We start from the raw sequence: 22,463 nt of genomic DNA on the forward strand, positions 1-22,463 counted from the left end.
GTCCTTTGTACATGAGTCCCTTTTCTCTTGCTGCTATGAAGATTCTTTGTGACTTCTGACAGTTTGGTTATTATATATATTCATGTAGATCACTTTAGATTTATCCTAGTTAGAGTCTATGAGCTTCTTCAATTCATGTATCCATTTCTCTTCTCAGATTTTCTAGTTTTATTTCTTCAAATAGGCTTTTTGCCTCTTGCCCTATTCCTTCTACTTTTAGGATACTCAAAATGTATGTGTTGTCAAACTTGATGGAGTCCCATAAGTTCAAGACTCTCTTCACTTTTTTCTTTTTTGCTCTTCAGATCTGACTCAGTGATTTTAAATGTCTTGACATCAAATTTTCTAGTTCTTTCTTCTGTTTGTTAAGTCTGCTTTTGAATGCCTGCAGTGAATTTTGGAATTGATTCACCTTCATAGTTTTTCTTTGTTGGCATTGTCAAGCAGTTTTTCTGATTTCTTTCAGTTATCTGTCTGCTCTCTTTTAGATCACTGAATATCCTTATGATGGTTATTTTGAATTCTTTGCTCATTCATATATCTCCATTTCTATAGAATTGATTTCTGGATATTTAATTGGTTCCTTTGTCTGGTCCATGTTTCCCTATTACTTTGTATGCCTTACTACCTTTAGCTAGGACTTGAACATTTGAAAACCAGCCACCTTCCCAAATCTGGCTGTGTACAGGGAGAGGCCTTTATCTGCTGAGCTCTGAAGATGTTTTCTTGGCTTGCCTACGGTGCATGAACTTCATAACTTGTTTCTGGATTGCATGGCAATTGGTTCATTTGTTGCTGTTAAGTAAACCCCACGGGGGAAGGAGAGGACGGAGGTCTAGAGCTTTCTTTCTACGATCTTGCTGACCGTAGCTCTCTAGTGTTCTCTCTGGAGAAGTAAACTTTCTCTGAGGAATAATTTAATCTCTTTCTATAGTTTCTTAAAAAATGATTAACTGTGAACTTCATGCAGTTTTATAAGATCTAAACTCTATGTCTTGATTAATATAAATAATAATAACTCTTATTAGGTTATTTTACAAGCCAAATGCTGTCCTGACTACTTAACATATATTACCTCATTAATCTTCACAGTAACTGCAGGAGGTAGGTATCCTTATTGCTTTCTTTTTGAAGGGAAGGAATCTGAGGAGCAGAGAAAAGAAGTGACTTGGCCATTTGGCTGGAAAACGTGTGAGTCACTGCATGGACTGCTTAAAATTTCACAACCCAGGAATTCCAGATGCTCTGTTCAGTATACACATTAGACCTTCCGGATATTCCTCCATCTTTGTTGTTATGTCCATTTTTAAAAATCACTTCCACACATAACTCTCTGCCTAAGAGTAACTCCTTTGCCGTTTCGTATGTGGCTGACACAGACCCCTGACCTCTCGTTGAGATCTTCAAGCATCAGGGAGCTAACGTAAAGTATGGTGTCAGTATTTCATTGTCCTGCTCTTCTTGCCTAAAGGGCCAGCTAATGCCCATCCTCTACATGCCAGTCTGCCCATGGGCTCTTCCTTCACGTTGTCGGGCCAGGACAGTGAGGCCTTTTTTGCCACTGTTGGGCATAGGCTGTACGTTCGGTGTCCATTGACCAGGATGAGTGGTTTTTATCTTGGGAGGTGTTAGACTGAGAGCAAGGAAGCTGCGATGAGGAGGGTGTTGATGAATGGAGGTAGGTTCGAAGTCAGCATTTTGAGGAACGGGAGCATGGGGCTCGGATTTCAGGGAGCCAGATTCTAGCCCTGACCCTGCCTGACTTCCCTGGGGATGTTAAGGAATCATTTTCCTTCTCTGAGCCTTGGCACTTTCACCTGTTTGGGAAAGGAGAGCACTGAATTAAATGATATCTTCACCTGTTACCTCATTTGAGCACAGACCTGTCCAGGGTGCTGGACAGAGTTCAGGCAAGTGAGACAATAAACGTAAATATCTCCTTTTCTTGATGGTTTGCATTAAAGAGAAGTGGTCCTGGTGTAAGTAAACTCCAGACTCTTCTGACTTCAGAGTCTGGCCCTACTGTCCCCGCTCCCGGGACTGAACCCAGGGCCTTTGAACTAAGCTACATCATCCCCAGCCCATTTTATTTTATTTTATTTTTTAGACAAGGTCTCACTAAGCTGCCAGATTTCCCAGGCTGAGCTTGAACTTGTGATCCTTCTGCTGGAATTACAGGTGTATGCCACCATGCCTGGCCTGGCCATACTCTTGATAAGGTAGGACTGAAGGCATAGCTTCACTTTCCTCCCTATCTCATCTTGCCTAAACAAAAGCACTGTATGCAAAGTTTGACCTTGATCAAGTCACTTAACCTCTTAAATCCGCAGTTTCCCATCTGTAAAATAGGGGTGATAACCTCTGCCTTGCCTACTTTAGAAGATGATTGATTGGTCATAGGAGACAGTATATGAGAAACACCTTAAAAGGATGCTACAAATGCTAGGATTACCTAGGTGCTTTTCATGCTGAGTGCCTGGATGTTCCACTTACGTAAGGATTTCAACTGTGGTGCCTCAGAGAAGTTAATGTTTTCTCTTAAAAAGTGGAAAGAAGAAAGAATCCTATCTTTAGGAGAGTAAAACTGAAGTCACAGCCACCCAGTGCTTGTGCCACATAGTTTATCCTGTCATAGGCACTTAGAACAATTATCCCATTAGCTAACTGGGGTAGGTAAATGTTTTCATTTCAGAGATGGGATAATTGAGGCTCAGAGAAACTTGCCCAGTGTTGCAGTTTGTCATTGACAAACCGAGGAAAGCACTAGCATATTTTGAATTTTTGTTCAATGCAAATTGTTTTCACATATACTGTCTCATTTAATCCATGTAATAGTTTTATGAAATTTTTTTTTTTTTTTTACCAGTGATCGAACCTGGGTCTTTGTGCTTGCAAGGCATGCAGTGGAACCACTGAGCTAAAACCCCAGCCCTAGTTTTATGAATTTTTATTCCTTTATATTAGGAAACAGGATCAAAGGGGTTAAAATTGAAGTGTTCAGGATTAGCAAGGAGAAAGTGACAGACCTGGTATTTAAATCCTGCTGCAGTATGCTCAATACTGCTGTGCTATACTGCTTCTCAACACATTCGTTCCTTCATGTATTAAAAAAATTGTATGTGCCTGGCAGCGTTCCAGGTCTAGGTTCTCACTGTCTTCAGTTTGCTTCTTCTACTTCTCATGGGTCTCTAATTTGAGACATTGCCTTGCACATTACTTTAGTGCTGTTGGAATAGAGGCATGTGTTCAGGTTATAAATGTGTCCTTATTTTGTGCTGGGAGCAAATGCATACACGTATACATGTATACTTCTATTAAAATGTTGCTGGCTTCTTGGAAACCTTACTTACTCATTCTGCAAATTCAACAATGCCTAAAAGTACAAAAAATAAAGAACAAATCTCCTGATGTCTCTTGGAGATAAGCTGTTGTTAACATTTCCATAGTTAATGTACTTGTAAACATCATTGTGTACGCACACATATTCGTATAAAAGCCTAATAATAATGAAACAGCTATTTTTAATGGCTCTGATGTACTGGCTCCAGACTGAGCAACTTGATGCATTACATCATTTAATTCTCACAAAAATCCTCTATGAGATACAGAGTGTTACCCAATTTTGCTCAAAAGGAAATTGCTGTTTAGAAGAGGGAAATAATTTTCCCGAGGTCAAGTAGCAGTTGGTCTCTGAAGGCAAAGCCACGTGTCTCTGTTCAGCTCTGTTGTGTGTAAATATATGATGTGCACAGTTGCAAATGTACTATTTGTGAAGGTGTTTATTATAAAATTTATAAGTTGTTTATTTAATCATCTCTGATGTTTTTACTCAACAATAATAACACCTATACAGTTAATGAAGATAAACATTTCTAATGAAATGTTTGGGGTCCTGTTATACTACATTTGGCCAATTCCTTTCTTTTTTTTTTTTTTTGGTGTTTTGAGACAGGGTCTCTCTATGTAGTTGAGACTGACCTGGAAGTCCAGGCTGGTTTCGAACTCACAGTGATCCTCCTGCCTCACCCTCCTGAGTGCAGGGATTACAGGCGTGTGCCACCACGCCCGGCTTGGCCAAATCCTGTTTTGATGGATAATTTCACTGTTTGAAATCCTACAGGAGGAGTGAATGTTTTTATGCCCTTTTGATTTTAACTTCTGCAGCCATTAGGAGTCAAGAGGCTGCCATTGGCCAGCCTAGGCTATAGTGTAATTGGCTTGGCTGCTTGCACACGTTTCTTTGCCTCTCTACCTCAGGGTCTCATGTTGAAAGTGGCTGCCCCAGGATTGCTCAGTTGGTGCATACAAGGTATGCAGAACAGTACCTGGGCATAGTATTGGTAGTGCTCTGTAATCTTAGATTGGTAGTGCTCTGTGATCTTTAGCCACACTATGGCTTTCATAGGCAATGATATTTGTGTGTATCGCTTGGGAGCTGGATGTCACTGCTAGCAGTGAATGACTGGCCTTGGAAGCTGGGCTCTGGCTTCCCAGGAGGTTGAGGTACCAGTGTGTGGGTTCCTTTACCAACTGGGGAGGCACAATGTCACAGCACATACTTGAGAATGAGAAGTAAACCTTCAGCTAAAGGGGGCAGACACTTTTTGGAAGCAGCACAGCAGTTCCTCAGCCTCTACACTATTGCCATTTGGGGCCCAGTATTCATTGTTGTGGAGGGCTGCCCTGTCTGTGGTAAGATATTTAACAACATCTTGGCCTCTACCCACTAGATTCGAGGACACACACACTCACACACACACACACAGTCGTGACAGCTAATTCAGATGTAGCCAGATGTCCTCACAGAGGCGGGATGTCCCCTGTGATCATTTCTGATGTAGAATAGTGGTCAATGGTTCTCGGACTTCAGCATGCACATTGGGACCCTTGGGGAGCTTCAGTGTTGATGCTGTCCCCTGGAGCCTCCAACTCACTGCGTCTATGGAAGGCCCCAGAGCCTCACCCGAACACGTCCAGGTGCTACTCATGGTCTCGGTGGAGGGCCCACTTGTGAGAACACTGCTGTTGGGAAAAGCACTGGAGTTGGAAGCCAGAAGCTTAAGTTATGTTTCCATCTCTGACCGCAGTTGTATGACCCTGGGCACAGTGCTGTGTTTTCCTCTTTCCTTGGTCAGTGATGAGATTGGACTGGTCTTTTACTTAGGTCACTTCCCACATTAATGAAATCTGTGAAACCTATAAGAGTTTTTGCTCTTTTGTGGTTATATAGTATTTCTAAAGGTCTGGTTCTTTCAGTGACTGTTCAGGTGGCTGAAGTCATGTACTCGTATCCTTTTCCTCCCTTTTATTCAGTATTGTCTTGGGATCCAAGGAATAGTAGAATGATCTGAAAATGAAGTGTAGAGCATAATCAGGGGTTCAATTTTTTCAGGATAGTGGAAAGGTGCTGCAGTTCCAAATGTAGCCAGTTACCTAACAAATCCCAGTGTGACATTAGCAGTCTGTGGGAAGGTCTCAGTCCATTTATCCTCATCTCTTAATTTTAACACCTATTACTAGGTTAGAAGTTGGGCTTTCTGAAAGAAGGTATATAAACAACACTGCAAGACTCTTGAGAAATGCCCGTAGGGCTCTTTTGGAAACTAAGGAGCAGTGCTGTTTTGGATGAGGAAAAACACTGCCTCGTACGTTTTTGTAGGAAATTAGAAATAGAGAAGCCCTGATAATCAGAAATGGAACATGAGAAAGAAAAACTAGCTTTTTGAGGGAAGAGAACACATTCATGTAGTGTAAAACTTCTCAAATTATAACTATGTTGGCATATATTACTGTAATTTATCATTGTCTGTTTCCCTCTAACTCCTTCTTCTGTCCAAACATGTCATAGAGGAAGGTCTTTCTTTCAGTGCTTGTAGATTAGGAGGGGGTTTGTGTGGTCCTGATTGGTACCAAACTCCAGACGTTAAGTATTCAAAACATAGGATCTGCTATTCTGTTTAAGGACAGCATATGTGCTCTCAGACGTTCGTGTTCTGATTTCAGATATATGTATGTACACATTTTCTTAACTTCCCTGACTTCAAAATAAAAATGTCTTGCCCAGTGCAGTGACATGTGCTTGTGGTCCTAGCTGCCTGGGAGCCTGAGTTGGGTCACTTGAGCCCAGGAGTTCAAGACCAGCCTGGGTAACATTGTGAGACCCATCTCAAACAAACAAACAAAAATGTCTTCATCCTTGCCTTGAAATCCTCACAGTGTTCCTTCATTTGTTTTCCATTTCTAAAGGCCCTCACTGGGCTAACTCCCAGAAATTCCCTTCCTTTCTTGGTTTCTGAAGCATGCCAAAGCTTTTAGAATCCATTCATTCTTTCAGTTCTTTCATTCATTTCATTTATTTAATCATTCCATTTCCCTAGCCTGTATGGGAAATACATCCGCGCACAAGACATTATCTGATGAGATTTCTTCTTTCATTTCATACTGTTTTAGTGGTTAGTGAGGGTTGGGTTTATTTGTGCCTCGGAAGTAGATTTGGTTTGTGACTTCCAGGCTCTGTTATATTGGAAAGAAATAGATGACAGGGGTGGGTTTGTGAAAATTAGGAGATAAGGGTTAATTATGGTAACTGCCTCAGAATAGCCAGGGCTTCTAGGAAGCTTAGGAAGGCTATGAATCAGTTCCATTTTTTCATCTTTGGAAGACCCATAAGTGAGATAGAATTCAGAGTAGCACCAAGAACTGAGAAGTTCTGAAAAATAGCCTCCCTCCCCCAAATTTCAAAGTGATTGGATCTAAGAAGGCTAAGCAGTTATTTATAATTGACTTCAATAATTGAATTTGAAGGATTTTCATAAAGAAAGAGGATGTGAATGAGGCAGAAAAACAGGCCAGATAGGGACAACACTTAGTAATTGGTTCCTTGGGATGATAATAAGCTGTGGTTAGCTATTTTAAAGTTATTTTAGAAAAGTTATCTGGAAGCTGGAGGAAAAGCAAAAAGATTATTGTGTGTCCTTTTCATTATCATTCAAGAGCATTTGTATAGCAATCCCACAGACATTCATGGAGAATATAACTATTGGCTTATTTTTGATTAGGTTCAGACTCTGTAAAGTTGGATGTTAACTTGTAGAAAATTGATGTTACAAGTTTTTGTACATTAGAGATCTGAATTATTTCTATTTAGTAAAAAAGATAATAGGTTTTGATTTCACTGCTCTATAGAACATTAACCAGTTTTTTGTCTAACTTTGGAAGATTATCACATTCTTTTTTTTTTTGATGACTATATGTACATTTATTGTTACCTTAAACCAGTGTTGCCTTTGTTAATGGGTTAAATCAATCTTTGATACATCTATATTGTATTTCTATGAGATTTCTCAGGCACTGAGAGAAATAAGTACTTATTGACATGTAAGCATCTTAGATGGCTTAGACTATTTGCCAGGGGTCAAAGTTTGACTAAATGGGCTTTGGGGTCCTTACAGTTCTGCATTTGTATAGTTAAGAATGCTTATGTAAATTCTCTTGGTCACTTGGTTAGTAAGTTACAAGTTTCATTTATGGATCATGTAATCATTTATAGTTTGGATGAATATTTAAAATTCTTGCCTTATCAAGATCTAAATGGCACAAAGTGGAAAGAGATAATATCTTTTGTCAATAATAATACTGTCATTGACTTATAGACCACTTAAAGTTTACAAAAAATAGTGCACCCATTGTGGTATTCAGTTCTCATAATTTCTGTTTGAGGGAGGGGAATACACTGAGATGGTGACAGGCAAAGTGACTTGCCAAAGGACGTTCACTTGGAAAGGACTGGAGCTGGGACCATACCCTGGCTATGCACACACTGGGTTCATTCAGCAACCACATGATGGAGTAAGACAGGAAAAAGAAATGAAGGGAAGAAGGAAGGCTCACACTAACAAAATAAATAAAAAATCTTGTGCCACAACTTTAGATACCTGACATGTTGATTTATCATTGTTATTATTTTAGTTTTTGGAGCATATGGAGTATGTTAGTCAGTTTCTTTGTTGTGACAAAATACCTGTGAAATAAACAACTTCAAAGGAGGAAAGATTTACTTGGTTTCAGAGTTGTTAGTCTGTGGTTGGTTGTTCTGTTGCCTGTGGGCCTGTGGTGAAGCATCATGGTGGGGAGCACATGGTGGAAGAGGCTGCTCACAGTGGCTGAAAAGTGAAAGAAGGAGGAAGAGGCCGGGACCCAATTACCCTTCAGGGGCACCCCCTCAGGGATCTAACTTCGTTCCACTAGGCCCCACCTCTTAAAGGTTCTAACACTTCCCAACTATGCCACAGGCAATGACCAAGCCTTCCACACATGGCCTTTGGGAAACATTTAAGATCTAAACCTTACCTTAACATATTGCCCCTGGCCCCCAAGGTCTCATGTCCATCTCATCATGCAAAATGTATTTAGACCCTCTCCAAAAAGTCCCAAAGTTTTAACAGTTCCAGCCTTACTCAAAAGTCTAAATCAAAGTCGCTTCCAAGATGCAAGGTAAACTCTTACCTGTGAAGTCCTATAAAAATCAAAAGAGTAAGTTATATGCTTCCCAGAAGCAATGAAGCAGGGTAAAAAACACCACTCTAAAAGAGAGGAGGAATAGAGGCACAGAAAGGATGGATTGGACCAAAGCAAAACAGAAACTCAGCAAACAAACTTTAAATCCTGTAGCTCCATGTCTGTCACTTGGGTGCATAGTGGTGGGATGTAAGCCCTCAAGGGCTTGGGCAGCCCCACCTGTGGCTTAGCCAGTTGCAGCCCACATGGCCTCTCCCTTGAGCTGGCTCTGCTTGTTGCCTACAGCTTCCCTTGGTAGGATCCCATGTTCCTGCCATCTCCAACTTTTTGAGGACTCCATCACAGCTTTGGCATCACTCATGGCTTCATGTATCACTCTGTCAGAGGTTGCTTGCAGAGACTCTGATCCTGCCATATCACCTGGTCTCCCAAGCTTTCCTCTGAAATCTTGGTGGAAGCTTCAGTGGCCCTGTACATCCCACATCCTGCATACCCTCAAAACTGGCATCACACAGGCAGTGCCAGAATCTCCCAGTGGCCTGAACTGTACCTGGGCCCACTCAAACCTTGGCTGCAGCAGCCTCTGAGTACCTGAACAGCCAAACACAAGGAAACAAATCTGGAGAAACAATTCACTAGATAATCCCTGTGCATGCAAGGTCCTCATCACAAACAAAAGTCTTTGAGCCTGTAGTGGGTGGGGTCTTGTGATTCTGGAGATGCCCTGAAGGCATTTTTCCTATTATCCTGATACAAAATACTTGGCTTCTTTTTAATGGCATTAAACTTGTGCAGCTTCATCCTTCTTGGCTGAAACTTTAAATATACATCTTTTCTGGACAAACTTCAATTTTTTCAAATCTTTCCACTCTATTTTTTATTCCCAGCTCTCAGAAGTCTGGCTATAAGCAACCAGCAGTGCCACTGCCTGAATGCTGTGTTATCTTGAAATTTTGTCTGCCAGATTTATTAGTCCATCATCTTTAAAGTCAGCCTCCTGTAGTGTATTGGGACATGGACAAAATGTAGACAAGTTCTTTGCCAGAATATAACACTCAGCTCCCAGATGAGTCCTCGTTTCCAATGTGAAATTTTATTAGTGCAGCCTTTTCTGTCCACATTCATGTCAGCATCCTGGTCTTTTGAACCCCCACATAATCATCCATTAATTTCCACTTAGAGTATTCTAGGCTTTTTCTAGCCTTCTTCTCCAAACTTTTCCAGACTTCTGCAAATCAATTTTACAGGTTTTTGAACCACATGGTCAGATGTAGTCACAGGAATGATTCCACTTCCTGTACCAATTTTCTGTGTCAGTTTCATTGTTGCAGAAATGCCTGAGATAATCATGTTATAGCTGGAGTGTAGCTTATTGGTAAATGCTTGTCTAGTTTGCATGAAGCTCAGATTCAATCCCCAATTACCACTATCACCAAAACAAGTGAGAATCAACTTACACTTTTTTTTTGGCTCAGTTTAGGAGGTTTTAGTCCATTGCCACTTTGCTATTTCCTTTAGGTCAGTGGCAGCACAGTACCTCATAGTGAAAGAGGCTGCTCACTTATGAGGGCCAGAAAGCCAAAAAGGGAGGGAGGGAGGGAGGAAAGAAAAGAAAAGAAAAGAAAAGAAAGGAGGGAACTAGGGTTTCAATATCACTTCAGGGGCATGTCGCCAGTGACCTAACTTTCTGCCACTAGCACAACCTCATAAAGGTGCCACCAGCTCTCAATAGCACTGCGAACTAGTGGCTCTTTAATGAAGAGCATTTGGGGACACATAAATCTATTAACAGAGGGTCTGCTAGCTGTTAAAAAGGCCTTCAGGAAAAGGTCTGAACTATGACTCCATCTTTGACCTTGCTTCCACCTCAGGGACAAAGCAATTGTAGCCTCGGAGCCATGGTCAGTAAATGTTTCTTGATTGATTATATATATTTGCATTGCATGTTTATCTTCTTGATTCTCTTTCTATTCCTGGAAAGACTTTCTGGAAATTTTGAGTCCATCATGGTAACACTGAAGCAGCTATATTTATTCATTCAAAAGCATAATGTGTCCTATTGTTTGATGCTTGCACCGGAAAGAAGACTGCTGACTTAATCCAATTTTATCTTCTTATGAAATCACTCTTAAGTCCACAGATCTCTGATTGATTAACTCAACAGATGAGTGATTCTGTGTGCCAGGTTCTGACTCAAGGTCTTCCTTTCATAGAGTTTATACTCCTTTCGGTTTTTGGTGCTAGTCCTGTTTTCATTTTTCTGTTGAAATATTTTCAGGTGTCTATGGACATATCATCCTGAATATGCTGATCTTGTGTGAAATGTTTTCAGCCTTTACTCTGCTTCTTTAGTAATCAAGAGCCACAGAAAGCAATTGAGTTGTGAGAAGGACTGTCTCTAACACATGTGTGAAATCCATCTTCTAACTTTGCCACTGCCAAGCGAGTCCAAACTCCATTCTCTCTTACCTGGACTTCTGTAGTACCTTATGACTAGTCTCCCTGCTTCTCTTTTCCTTCTAAAAATGGAAATCAGGTCACAGTACTCCCACTGCCTAAAACTTCCCAGAGGCTTCCCTGGCTAGTCAAGCCCTGCTTCCTTCCCTGTCTTCATCTTCTGCTCTTTCTCTTTACCCTGTCAGTTCCACCCACACCCTAAGAGAGGGATGGGTGCCAAGCTTATTTCCTCTCACCTTGGGCCTTTGTACAAGCTATTTCTTCTGCCTCTAATGATCTCTCCCAGATATTTGCACAACTGGCCCCTTCTTGTCATTCAGATCTCAGTTTAAATGTTGTTACTTTAGAGGCACCTTGTTTATCACCTCTTCTAAACTGGTTGTCCCTCTGACTCAATGTACTGTCTAGTACATTGCTGTGGGGTTTTTTTGCTTGTTTGTTTGGTGTTTTGTTTTGTTTTGTTGTTTGTTTTTTTTTTTGGTACTGGGTATTGAACTCGGGTCCTTGCGCTTGCAAGGCAGGCCACCGAACCACTGAGCTAAATCCCCAGCCCCTGCTCTGGTTTTTTGGTTGTTTTTTGTTTGTTTGTTTGTTTGTTTTGTATCGGGGATCAAACTCGGGTCCTTGCACTTGCGAGGCAGGCAGCAGAACCACTGAGCTAAATTGCCAGCCCTGGTTTTTGTTTTGTTTTGTTTTGTTTTTCCTGTACTGGGGATTGAACTCTGGTCCTTGCGTTTGCAAGCAGGTGGTGGAACATTGCTCTGTTTTATAACCCTTTTTGTATTTGTTTGTCATTTGACATCCTTTATTAGAATGTAACCACTAAAACATGGGGCTTGATCTTGTTCACTGCTCTCTGAAATGCCCAGCCCAGAGTAGCCTGTCAAGTATTTGCTGAAAAAATAAAAGATAAATTCAATAAATCTGGAGCTATTTGCAAAGTGCTTCTTTCATAGAAGAAACTGACGTAGACTAACATGTAGAAGTAATTACCAGTAAACTCCTATTTTGGCAGAACTCTCAAAATAGAGTTAAGGGATGGATTTATTTAAAACTTTTATTTTAAACTTAAATATCACTGTCGAAGTTCCGTTGAACTTTATAATTTGGGGGAAAGACAAATTGGAGTATAGAATTCACACATTTCCTATCAATTCAAGAAGGTTTTTTTTAAGTTTTTAGAAATATGAATGCAACTGGAATTCAAGGGATTCAATGAATTTGAAATGTTTTTAACCAAAGGTGTCCTGTGTGTACCTAGGAATGTTCTATTCCTTCTGAAAGCTTAGACTGGACTATAAACAAGGGTTAGTGCTAGTGAGCTCCCCACAATTTCAAAATAGGAGAATTTGGGGATGATGGTCCAAAATTATAATGGGTTTCTCTTGAAGTTATATTTGCATAACAAGTGGATTGTTTCTTAGGTTGTGTGTACATTTCTTGGGATGAAGACATGTGTGATGGGTTATGGAAGTTATGTTTGCATAACAAGCGGATTGTTTCTTAGGTTGTATATATATTTCTTGGGATGAAGACTGATGTGTGATGGGTTATGGAGAGCTAAAATCCTCAAGGATCCCCATCCAGCCTGCCAGTTCTGCACCCAGTGAGTCTTAGCTACTCACAGGCCTGAGAGGCAGAGGACTGAGCTACTCAGCACAAGGGAATATATGAGATGATTTTTTTTTTAATGGCTACTGATTTTTATAGAAATTTCAGTGTTTTAGAGACCCATGTAGGCTGGTTTGGGTCAAGAGGGGAAACACATAAATGGGATTTTGAAACATAAGTGATCACACCAGCTACCACTGATTATGGTTACTGTGTGCCGGGCATTCATTTTGCAGAACCCCCACAAAATATGTGCCATGTTCCGCATCTTGGGATGTGGAGACTGAGGCTTAGCTAGCAAGGATTTACCTGAGGCTTCTCAGGTAGATGGCAGCACAGCTGAACTCAGAACCGTTCCCCTGTAACCACAGAGGTACTGTGGGTGGGGGCCAAGAAGAGCAGAAGCAGAGGTGGCATGAGTCAGGGTGAGGTCAGTGAGGGGACCCCTGGCCATGCCAGAGGTCCAAGTCATCGAGTGTGGGAGTGACTGGAGCACTGGAGGGTCAGACTGCAGAGGAGCCCAAAGCCAATGTGGGAGCCAAGATTTGTTCTGCAAACAATGAAAAAGAACATAGGATTTTAAACTGGAATGCTAGGGCTGGTGACTGCCTGCAGGCAGGGAGTACAGCAGAGAGATCAGGGAAGTGAGGATGGTCTTAATTAGGGGGGCAGAACCAAGACTAGGAAGAAGCAGGCTCTGCTTCTTCTTACCACTTAGTCCCCTGCTCCTTGGAAAAGCCCTTGCTTGGGCTGTGAGAATGGTATTTTTAGTCATGACTGTAAGTGATTTCCATTTATGTCTCCTTCTATTTCATCTCTGCATAGTGCAGTAGTGAATGTGCATATCCATAAATGTCAGAAGTAGCAGTCTTATTTTACTTGATTGGTACAGCAATCTATTCATATGCTCAGTCCTTATTTTGCAGCACATACATCATGACTGTATGTCCATAGCCTAAAAAATAGAAGAGAAAACTTTGGTTGCCATTTCAAACCCATAGGACTGGGATGTCAGGGTCTCAAACTCTTCACTTGTCCATCTCTGGAGGAACTGTGATAAGATTTAGTACTAAGAAATCATAAGTTCACTTTGTTAGAAGATTTACTGTTTTGAAGTCATGTTGTTTGTAAAATCAAGGTGCAGGTTAAGCTAAGGACGCTTGTTTAAAATACCCTTGCTTAGTTTCTCCAAACTATCAGGGACCTGGGGACATCTCCTGCTGATGTTTGTGTCTGTATCCAGTATCTTGTGTTTCTTTCTTGTGCAGCTTGCAAGCCCAGGAACTGCAGAGAGTGTTCTGTCATGACAGGAACAAGTCAGAGGCTTTTATTCTTAGGAACGAGGCTAGAAAGAGGACTCAGAGATCTTCCACCTTCTTCAGTCAGAACCTTTCTGCTTTTAATCAGTTTTTTATAGTAGGATTCCATGGAAGTATTATTTTCAATAATAAAGGGCTGAAAATATAATATCCATGATGCAGAGAGACCACAGGAAGGCCCTAGATCTCCCTCATGCATCGCTCTGCCTCATGGGGCCTTTGTCCCTGGATTTCTCTAAGCTCAGCCCTGGACACTGAATCCTCTTCAAGACAGGAGTAACCACATGAGCATCACCTTCATCCCAGAGCATCTGTGTGAGCTTGTGCACCAGGTCACAGTTCTGTCACACAGAAAGTTGAGACAAAAGGAGGTTCATTCAGCAAATCCTTGGTGAATAACACCTTCTTGTCAATCTCTGTACCAGGCAGTGGGAATACAGAAAGGAACCCCACATGATCACCCCTGCCCTTTTGCCCTTTTCAAACCCCTGGATGTGTATGTAATGCCACACAGTCCACAGTGGAAGAAAGAGAGCTAGCTACAAACTGTCCTGTGATAGTTCAGGATCCTGGAGAGGCAGCAGCTGAGACACCTGTGTGGCCATGCATAAGGAATAACAAATAACCTGGCCCATCTGGGCAGTGTACCCAAGAAAGGAGGTTCTCTCATATTTGGGGAACCATGAGTGTTGGCAGAATTTGGAGGTCTGGGAGAGTTTTAATGGAAGAATGAAATGGAGAAATAAGACTATACATTAGGCTGAGGCCTTTTACTTAGTTTTATGGGCACTGAGGAACTAGTACAGGGCTAAAAGAGGTGACATCAAAATCAGATTTAGAAAGATTTCCTTGGCAGATTTTTAGAGAAGAAAAGAAGAAGGAGGGCCAGGTACTGGTGCAAGAGACTGGGAGTGCTGAAGGCAAGATCTAAGGCCTTCCGCAGGAATGGGCGAGTAAGAAGGGTCGGCCTTGGGGCAGCTCTTCTGAAGGAGAATCACAATTAATGACTGAAGTTATTTGTGAAAAAGTCAGATGACTCCTAAGTTTTCATTTGAGTTCTGTCTCCCTTATTCTCTAAAGACTTGCAATCCAAATGTGGAATTCTCCTTCATAGCAAGTTGCAGAAGACAGTCTCAGTGCACTTGCCAAATCTTGCCAGCCTGGGCTTTACAAACTGGTAAACATTTCTTCTTCTTTGGCTGACATCTCATTTCCTTTTTCTTAACTTCTGTTCTGAAATTATTACAGCACAGTTTCTGTACTTCAAGGAATTGATGGCACACATTCTGCTTTCAATCAGTGGATAATCAAGTAATGAGATAGCTAATCACAGTAGACCTACAAGGTCACATTAGCCATGGTAAAGGGATGGGCATACCCTGTGACTTTCATGATTCTGAGGCAGCTTATGCTGAAATGCAGAATTTGGAAGAATTTTTCAGTGCTGCAGCTTGCTGTGAAATGTAGCCAGGCTACCAGCATATATTATGCTCATTTACAACATGGGTCATGCCTGATCACTGTAGCAGCGGCAGCCACAGGAAGATGAGGTAATTAGGCACATCACAATGGAACAGGTTGTTTTATCATTCCTTTAAACCTCCGTCCTGCCTCAACCTACACAGTTACGGTGGGGAGTGGGGTGTGTTATGTGATTTACCCAGGATCCAAGGTGAGCCCAGGGTTCGACTTATTTCTCTAGACTAATCCAGCTCCCAGCCTGGAGCCTAAGCATACACTGCATTAATCAGACTTGCTGGATCACATGGTTTTCTGGCTGCCTCTGTTAGCTGCCGCTTGTCAGCAGCTGGCGGAGCTGGATGCTGCAGGCCCCTGTCTGCAGAAAGCCTTTTACTTCAGAATATTGGGGGGTGTGGAAACCCCGCCTCTTTTTTCTGCACTTTGCACCATCTGACTAACTAAATGGTTGTCTTCTGTACCCAAAAGGCTACCATACAATCTAAGGAAATTGTCTCTGAGTAGGTCATGTTTGCATTTGAAGAATTCAGGTATGTTCTGGGTTTTCTATATCAGCCTACTGCTGGCTTTTTGTTCTTGCTAGGTTTTTGCTGTGTAATGACAGCTTTGGCTCTGGCTGGTTTTCACACACGAAAAAGGGTTTGTTTCTGCATTTGGTGGGATTTATCCCTGTGTGGGGATGGGAGGCATGGAGGTGGTACAGGTCAGGGGTGTTTACTGCATGCAGAAGTATAGCATGAATAATTGGCCTGATCATGTGTGAATCTGTCCAGGAGCCCACCTTGTGCCTCATTTCAGCTGCTCTTGCTGCTGTAGAGTTATGAATTCAGAATGGCAACTGTTTATCCAGAATGAGACTCTTGCTATCTTTTGTTTTTCTTCCTTTGTCAGACTCATGCAATCTACTGCTGTTTTTTTTTTTTTCAAGTGAATCATAGCAGTGAAGGTGAAAATTTTCCAAATCTATCTGCATAGTGCACATTTGATTTTTTGTTCTCGTTATTGTTAATAGTAATCTCGTGGCCAGGCTGATTTCTGGGAAGTGCCCTTATAATGTTTTGTTAACAGGGTCCTTTGCTTTCATAAGCTTTTCAGCTGCTGTAATTATTAATGTTCCAAATTAGATCTTTTGTGAATCTTTTTCCGTCTGTTTCCTCTATCTCATCTCTGGAATCTGTCGCTGGTATGAATGTGGAAAAGGACAATCCAACACAGTTTGTAAGGAATGAAAATAAAGGAGGCAGAACAGGAGGGTAATCAGATCCTTCTTGAGCCTATTTCCACCTCCTTGAACCGTATGGACAAGAGTACATGTACATGTGTCTGTTTCTGACCTCTGGTAGCTTCTCATTTTTCAAATGGAATTTCTGTGTGTTTTAGGGTTAAGCATAAATACCACATTGGTGGGCAAAGAGGGTGATTGTGCAGGACTCAGTTCTACCTTGGCAGGCCTTTTCTGTTCCCTACAAATGTTGCTGTAATTGACACTTACAATGATAAGAGAAGAACCACCTTTCATTGTTTTAAAGAGAAAACTAGAGTCTTCTCAACCAAATAGGAAAGAGGATCATTAGATTTCCACAAAGAAAAGTCAGGGTAGAAAGCTTGTCCCCACCCTTTTCTGTAAAGTTGATGCTTTGGATCCAGAAAGTTGTCCTTTGTTTCAGAGAGTGTTTCTGCATTATTTCTAATGAACAAAGCTTTTAAGACAGAAATCCTTTCCATATGGCAACATGCCCTGGTGACAGGTGGCCCATGTCCTTCCAGGAACCAAACTTACTGTTTTAGGATAGCTCCATTAGATAGCTAACGAGAATTTGTTAAATGCTTGTTATGTTACCATAGATGGGCACTTAGGAAATAAACCTAATGTCCTGGATTCAAGTCTTGGTTTCAAAATTTGCATTTCATGTTCTCATGCAAGTTATGGAAGAGTTCTACAGAGAGTAGTATAGCTGTGAAGTTCATATTTTATTGTTAACATTTACTCTTGTTGGAGTAAGCCTTGGCTTCCGCCTTGAGTAGAGTTTGGAGCCTTTCATTACATTCATAGTTAGGGAAGAAGGATACACATCAACAAATCCCTTCCCTTGTGCTGGGCTCCTGGCGTGCAAGCCCAGTGCCGTGTCTGAGGTGGTGGAAGGTCCTGAGCTGAAGGCATCCTTATGGAAGGTAGACTGGAAACAGAAGGTCTGTTATCTCTTGCTTCAGGTCTCTGCACAAACTGGCCCAGGAAAGTTTTGCTGGATGGGATTCATTTTGTGACTGCTGCCCGGTACCAGACAGATAGATTTTTTCTTTAGTCCCAGGGTTTGTGTATGTGGCAGACAGGTGATCATGTTGGAGCAACACGGGGATTATTGAACGCAGCTTTTTCTCTTAGCTCAGGGTGGTTCTCAAGCTTTAGAATACAGCACAATCTCTGGAAAGTGTATTAAAACTGATATTGCTGAGCCACACTTCACTTCCAGAGTTTCTGATGCAGTATGTCTGGAGGAGGTTGAAATTTTACATTTCTAATAAGTTCCCAGGTGATTCTGATGCTGCAGGTCTGAGGACCAGACTTTTGAGAACCACTGAGCTAGGGGAAAGCAGACAGATTGACTCTTGCAGATGTGGGAAGTTTGAGGGAAAAGTCAGGTGGAGGTACAGGTAGGAAAGAGGTAAGGAGTTGGAAGAAGCAGTTCAAGTGCACTCGTCCCTTAGAAACCATGGGTGGTTTGTTCTAGGTCCTCCCTGAAGATCGCAAAATCTGCAGATGCTCTGGTCCCTTATGTAAAAAGGTGTAATACTTCTGTGTGACATATGCACACCTTCTTTAATCATTTTTACCTTACTTATAATACCGAATACAATGTAAATGCTGTATAAGTATTTGGTATACTGTATTGTTTAAGGAATAATAACAAGGAAAAGGTCTGTACATCTTTGGCACAGGTGCAGTGTGTTTTTTCCAATCTTTTAAATCTGAGGTTGGCTGAATCCATGGATGACCAACTCTTTAGAGAGTAGACCAGAGCCAGGCATGTCCACGAGGTTAAACTGTGGCCCAGTCAGTTGGACACATAGCCCCTCTTCCTCCAGGAGAAGTCTTGAGAGCAATGGGAAGGAATATTGGGTGAGACTCAGAGAACTTTGTGCATATTCCTTATGCTGCCACAGTCTACCTTTGTGGGTTGGGCAAGTCTTTCGGTCTGTCTTAGTATCAGCTGTCATGACTGAAAATGGGGTAGGGATTTTTACCAAGAAAATCTGTAATGGTGTTAGAATTAAATAAGATAATATGAACTTCATAAATGATAGTAGCTCTTTCCACATGAATATAAAGGAGGAAGAGGTGACTCTATTGGGTTACCTGGGCATGCTTTCAGGCCTCTTGTCTGGACACACTCTCCACACACATCCCAGACTGAGAACACAAAAGACCACGTTCATTTTAAAAGGAAGCCTCATTTTGACACACAACATTCATATGTGGTTACTCCTTATGGGACTATGAATTCCTTGAGCTGTTTTATGCTTTGTTTCCTTAGTGTTTAAAATTGCTCGACACACAATAATGAGGGAATTCATTTTAACAAGAATTTAACAAGGAATGAAGAACAAGCAAGCATCCGGCTGGCTCTGCTCGATGCAGTCCTGAGATCGGTGCCGCCATGTATGCTAGTTCAGAAGAGCGTACAGGCAGGCAGAGCCCTGATGTCCGCACAAGATGTGAGCTGTCAGCAGCATCCCTCCTGCCAGACTTCAGGGAACTGTCTCATCTCACAGGGATTCTCTACTGATACTCTTACTTAGAATGTGCTAGGGGTTATAATAATTCCCTTCTGGGAATGGGATTCTGAGAGCTGGAGAGTTTGGGCCAGCACTTTCCAGCTGGTCAGGGACAGATTTTGTCTGCTGTTGACCACCAGACTATATTCTAACACCAGGCAAGCTGTTCTAGCTGGCTGTTGTGGTAGACACAGATCACTTGTGGTTTTGCCTTTTTATTTATTTATTGTGTGTGTGTGTGTACACGTGTGGCACTGGGATGTTTTTACCATTTAAAAATTCTTAGATAAGATGTATATTGAACTAACAGTTTTAAGTAGACATTTACCTGTTGTTACACACTACAGATTCTTCCCTGAGTGCTTTGTGAAATATCATGTCACTCTCCTTCTACCTCTAAACCTAGAACAACAACTACATTCCCTTATCAAGCCAGCATAAGATTTTTAAATGTGATTTTTTTTTTTCCCCAGCGTCTCTCCAGTGAGAATGGAACCCAAATCAAAGACCTCTATTTTTCTCAGAGTTCCTGGTACCTGACTTATTTCCAGAAGGATTGTAGAATACCAGTTCCAAAATCTAAAATCCATAATTAGAATGTTTCAGTCACACAAAACCAGAATTACAATTTTGAGTGTGTTTTGTATTATTTTATTTTTAAATAAAAATGTTACTGTGGAAGAGTGGAGATTCAACTCCAACTAGCTCTTTGTTTATTGATTAGATTTCTATCTGGCCTTGAGGAATGTTACAATTTTCCTTGCCCTTTCACTAGAATAATGAAATGAGTAAGAAGGTGTGATCCTGGGAAGGACCTGAAATCTAGAACCCCCATTGGAGAGGTGTCAAGAGCCCAAGTAGCTTAGTCCCTCCCATTTTCTAGGGAGCCCCATCCTGTCATCCCTTGAATGACTGATGTTTTGGTGCCCTGACTTTGCCAGGTTGCATATCACTACCTGCATACTGTAGATCAGTGATGATGAACCTTTTAGAGCTTTCAGTGATACAAACAGCCCACTGGCATGCGTGTCATAGGCTCGCCACCACTGTGATAGATCTTAATTTTTTGTTAACTGTCCACTTTTATATCCCAAGTGTCTTGTACATAGTAGGTAGCTAATAAATATTTGTTAAATGAATTAAGGAAATGAGAACACAGGCTTTGCCTGTTATTTGCCTGAAGTCACCCAGCTATGGAGGTCTGATCAGGTCAGTTTCAGTGGTCCCTCTCCCCAGATACTGTGTGCCTGAAATGCCATGCTCGGAGCTGGCTGAAGGTCTAGCAGTCAGCACAGCCTCAGAGCCTCACCTGGGCCGGGAGCTTGTTGTCATGAGTGGGACGTGCTCTAGAGCTGTGAGAGAGGAGAGAGGAGGGGGCGGAAAAGGAGCAGCAGATTCCCTAGGGTGGAGGGACTGACCCCTCCTGTTTGTATAGCTCCTACATCTCCTCTCTACACAGTATTTCCTAAAAGCATAATCATGTCATGATTGGTTTCTGTAGAGTCTTTCTACTCTACTGAAGGATGCACTCTTCAAGGTCACCGAGAATCTTCATCACCTTGTAGCATGTGCTCAGCTGGAGGAGGTGTCATTCTTTATCTGATAACTGATGTAATGTGAACTAAAGCAGTCACAGTCCCTGAATGTGAGGGGCTTATGATCACTCTGTCTTTGATCCCCCAGGACCACAGCCACATGCTTTTTATCAAGTGACAGTAAGAGCAGCCAGCTGGAGGAGGGGGACAGGGAGAGCACACAGGTAGAAAGGAAGGACTGATGAACCTCATTGACTTAACAGTTCTCATGTTTTGGGACACAGTTTGCTGATACGATGGCAAAGCAGAAAATATCACCTGTCCTCCATTATTAAATACATATTACAGTTATTGATGAGTTTTACCCAAAGAGAGGCAGTGTTGTGGATCTGGAGCCCAAACACAGCTTCAGTTTTTATAATGGAAATGTAAAAGCTGTGGACATAAACAAGTCATCTTATTTCTCTCAACTTTGATTACTTCTTTCATGGAAAAAGGATTATTTTGAGGATAATATATAGGAAAGAAGGGTATAAGCAATTTTAAAAACATTGGTATAATGTTTGCATTTTGTATTTTGGGATCGGTGGATGCTTAGTCAGTGTTTAGCTGGTTCAGAAGCTACTTTTTAAAACAGTCCTTGGGTGCTCGCTTCTGCAGCACATATACTAAAACAGTCCTTGGAACCATCCCCTACTCCTTGCTTAATATAATAGTAGTCTTTTATGTGAAAAACAAAATAAGTGTAACTGGGCTCAGTACCAAGAGGAATGAGTCCCAGACATTCTAGAATACTATGTTGGTTCCATATGACTCTTGCTAGCAACAAGATAGTTACAGAATGTCTCCAACTGTGTAGGTCCTGGAAACTCTGGGTCAGCCTCTTGGAGGTGTAGAGGTCGGGGACTTCGGTATCAGGGTAGCCATCCAGTCAACAAACATTTCCTGAACAGCAACTAAATATAAGCTGTAGTCTAAAATGCAAATGCAAGTCTGCCTTTAGGAACTTACTGTCCTCCTGAGGTGCTGAACAAGCAGACCAAAAGCATGGGAGAAGCCAATGGGGAGACCAACCTGGGAGGAGAGCTCTTGGAGACTTTTAGGAGGCTGAGCCTGAGGAAGGCTGAGGTGTGGGGTTGGGGGGCCAGACCTGCAGAGAAGGCTGTGGGAGGATGCAGAGCCGAGCCAGAGCTAGGTACAGCATATGGTGTCAACCATGCCTGGGCTGGTAAAACTGAAGGACACTTTTCTTCTCTTTAGTCTGTGTTACTTGTCCTGTGATTAGTGGCTTCTCTTTGCCCTGAAGTTCACTACTTTGCTAGCAAAAATACTTTCACCTTCAGGGAAGAAGGAATATTTGTGGAAACCCCTGTGAGATGTTTTTGTTTGTTTTTTTGTACCAGAGATTGAACTCAGGTCCTTGGGCTTGCGAGGCAGGCGGTGGAAACACTGAGCTAAATCCCTGGCCCCCTGTGAAAGGTTTGACAATGCTGGCACCTCTCCTTTTCTACTAGTCTTGTTACCTCAAGTAAGCTCAAGTAAGTTACTTCCTAAGCTCATTGTGCTTTAGTTTCCCTGTCTGTAAAATGAGACTATTGCTTACCTTGAGTGTTATTGTGCTTAAACGACATTCCAGCTATAAGACATCCAGCAAACAGCCTGGCATTTTGTACATAATAAATAAATCCCTTTGATTTACTGTAAGCAGCAGAGCATTTCCTTAGACCCCTGTCCTGGGGTAGAAATTGGGTCAGAGCCAGGAAAAAATGGG

At 41.8% G+C, this 22,463-nt stretch overlaps 1 protein-coding gene across 1 annotated transcript in view; it reads left to right on the forward strand.

Moving 5' to 3' along the window:
• Positions 1 to 15,745: 15,745 nt before the first annotated feature.
• Positions 15,746 to 22,463, forward strand: part of Evl (Enah/Vasp-like) — a 96,050-nt gene continuing 89,332 nt past the window's right edge. Inside the window, exon 1 of the mRNA XM_033766799.1 lies at positions 15,746 to 15,913. Within this exon, the coding sequence (XP_033622690.1) occupies positions 15,891 to 15,913 (23 nt within the window). The 5' untranslated portion in view covers positions 15,746 to 15,890. The remainder of the gene's footprint in view (positions 15,914 to 22,463) is intronic.

The sequence above is a fragment of the Fukomys damarensis genome, unplaced genomic scaffold, assembly GCF_012274545.1.
Source record: "Fukomys damarensis isolate Sample0158 unplaced genomic scaffold, DMR_v1.0_HiC HiC_scaffold_21, whole genome shotgun sequence".
NCBI lineage: Eukaryota > Metazoa > Chordata > Mammalia > Rodentia > Bathyergidae > Fukomys > Fukomys damarensis.